We start from the raw sequence: 2,028 nt of genomic DNA, 5'->3' as shown, positions 1-2,028 counted from the left end.
GGCTCTCTGAAACATTTTTATGTTTCCAAAGCTGATCGGATCCTCTCACTGAGAAAGGAGATGAAGAGATACACTTTTAAAAGGTTATTTCAGGAAGAAACTGTTTTTTGAAATGCTCCTTATATAATATTTACAATGAGGCTGATTGTTGACAAGTAGAGTTTGGAAAATGCTTCAAGTTTGGTCCGGATTACAAAACATACAAAGTCGTCGAGAGAGAGAGAGAGAGAGAGAGAGAGAGACAAATGATGTGTACAGAACAAGCCTTTTCTGCTGTGCTTTTGTCCTCCCGGATGGGCTCAGTGTCGTCCTCTGCTGGCCCAGTGTTCTGCTAGTGTCATGAAACGTAGCAGAAAGGGGACTGAAAGCCAGGTCTAAGTCCTTCAGATATTTTTGCCTGAAAAACAAACAAATGATGTCACAGGAAAGAAGAGAGATTATATAAGAAGCCAAGGCAACAAATGCGTCAGAAGAACAAAAATGAGATACATAAACCCTCTTCTGTGAAAACAGAACAAGATTGGAATAATATAGAGAGAAAACAAGGCATCTGCCCTGTGGGAAAATTTTTCCTTTTCTGATTATATAAAATACAAGTTGGGTTTTCGGGCTAAAAAAAATTTTTTTTTCCAGGTTCATAATTTATTGTACAAATTGAGTATCACATGATTAGTTGACATTAGCTTCTCCAGGCATGGGAACTTAACAGATGAGGTACAGGTTAAAATTCGTTTATGTTGCTTTCACAGCTGGTGTTTTTTTAGACCTTAACTTGAAGTATAAGATCATCAGAGCAATGCCTCCATATGTGGCCAGTACACAATTCATTCCACCTGTGAGAGTATAAGAGTTGAAATATTTTTTGATACCAGTGAAATGGAACTGGGCATCAGTTTCTGGACCTGCCATGATTTCAATCTTGCAGAAGGCACCAATTCCGCCAGTTGGGTCCGGGCTTAAAATTTTTAATCTGAGTCCTGGTTCACTAAGAATAACCCATTTCCACTAGTCGGTTTTAGCGGGGCAACATGCCACATTGCCATTTTCATTGCTTACAAAAGCATTTCTTTCTCTTTCACTTTACATGTTGGTGCCTGTGGGTCAGCTACTGTAGCTCAGAGGCATACGTCTTCTGATCCCATTACCCAGGTGAACAAATAGCTTCTTGTCGGGACATATATTTATAAAATCCGAAGAAGATTGTTACGTGCATAATGTGTGTAATGTGCATAAGGCCATTCAATATTTACTCAGAAACCTTAGAATCAAATCCCCAAACTTTGCCATGACATGTAAGTTCCAGACTTCTTCATGGCCCTTCATCTCCATTCATGCTACCTTCCCCATCAGTATCCTCTAGACACACTAGCTCACTTCCTTTCAATTTCTTGAATATGCCAGGTTCTTTCCAACCACAGGACTTTTGCACAGGCCTTCCTGATGCTGGAAATGTCCTTGCCTCTAACCTGCAATGAATGAATCCTAGTTATCCTTTAGACCTGAGCTTAATTGATAATTCCTCAGAGAAGTCTGCTTTGATTCTTCCATGAAAATGAGGACCCCTTGTAATTATCTCTGAAAGTTCCAATTCTTTTTCTGCAGCACGCTTCTCACAATTTGTAATGACATAGTTCATGATTATTTCATTTCTGACTACCTGCCTTACTAGATTGGAAGCTAGATGAGGGCAGAAATAATCCTTATCTTTTGAATAAATACATTGCTTCTTCTCCCACATCTAGTAATTGATGATGTACATTACATACTCAAATATATGTGTAATGAGCTGAGTTGTGACTAAGAATATGTTTACGGCATTCTTTATATAGCTACCAATACTTATCGAGAATCTACTATGTACTAGTTGCTGGGAATATAGCTGTGCCTAAGCCAGACCCATTTCCTGCCCTCATGGGTCTTGCAGCCTATATCCTATGGTCACATTTTCTATGCGGAATTGTTCAAAGCCTTTTGAAAATGGAAGGACGGCATTTATATACCTAAACTTCCCCCTTGAAAAGAACAACA

The 2,028-nt window shown here is 39.1% G+C and overlaps 1 protein-coding gene across 1 annotated transcript; it reads right to left on the bottom strand.

Moving 5' to 3' along the window:
• Window positions 1-625: 625 nt before the first annotated feature.
• On the bottom strand, window positions 626-946 carry LOC116627649 (ATP synthase membrane subunit DAPIT, mitochondrial-like). Its single transcript, XM_032397516.1, has one exon. The coding sequence runs from the start codon at window positions 907-909 to the stop codon at window positions 733-735; it is 177 nt and encodes a 58-aa protein (XP_032253407.1). The 5' UTR covers window positions 910-946; the 3' UTR covers window positions 626-732.
• Window positions 947-2,028: the final 1,082 nt, after the last annotated feature.

Source organism: Phoca vitulina, unplaced genomic scaffold (assembly GCF_004348235.1).
Source record: "Phoca vitulina isolate PV1807 unplaced genomic scaffold, GSC_HSeal_1.0 scaffold3, whole genome shotgun sequence".
In the NCBI taxonomy this organism is placed as follows: Eukaryota; Metazoa; Chordata; class Mammalia; order Carnivora; family Phocidae; genus Phoca; species Phoca vitulina.
Note: the sequence above shows the minus strand (reverse complement) of the source record. Positions and strands in the feature narration are given on the sequence as shown.

Excerpts from the sequence above, each read along its gene's own strand:
- LOC116627649 (XM_032397516.1), bottom strand. The coding sequence starts at position 909 with ATGGCAGGTCCAGAAACTGATGCCCAGTTCCATTTCACTGGTATCAAA.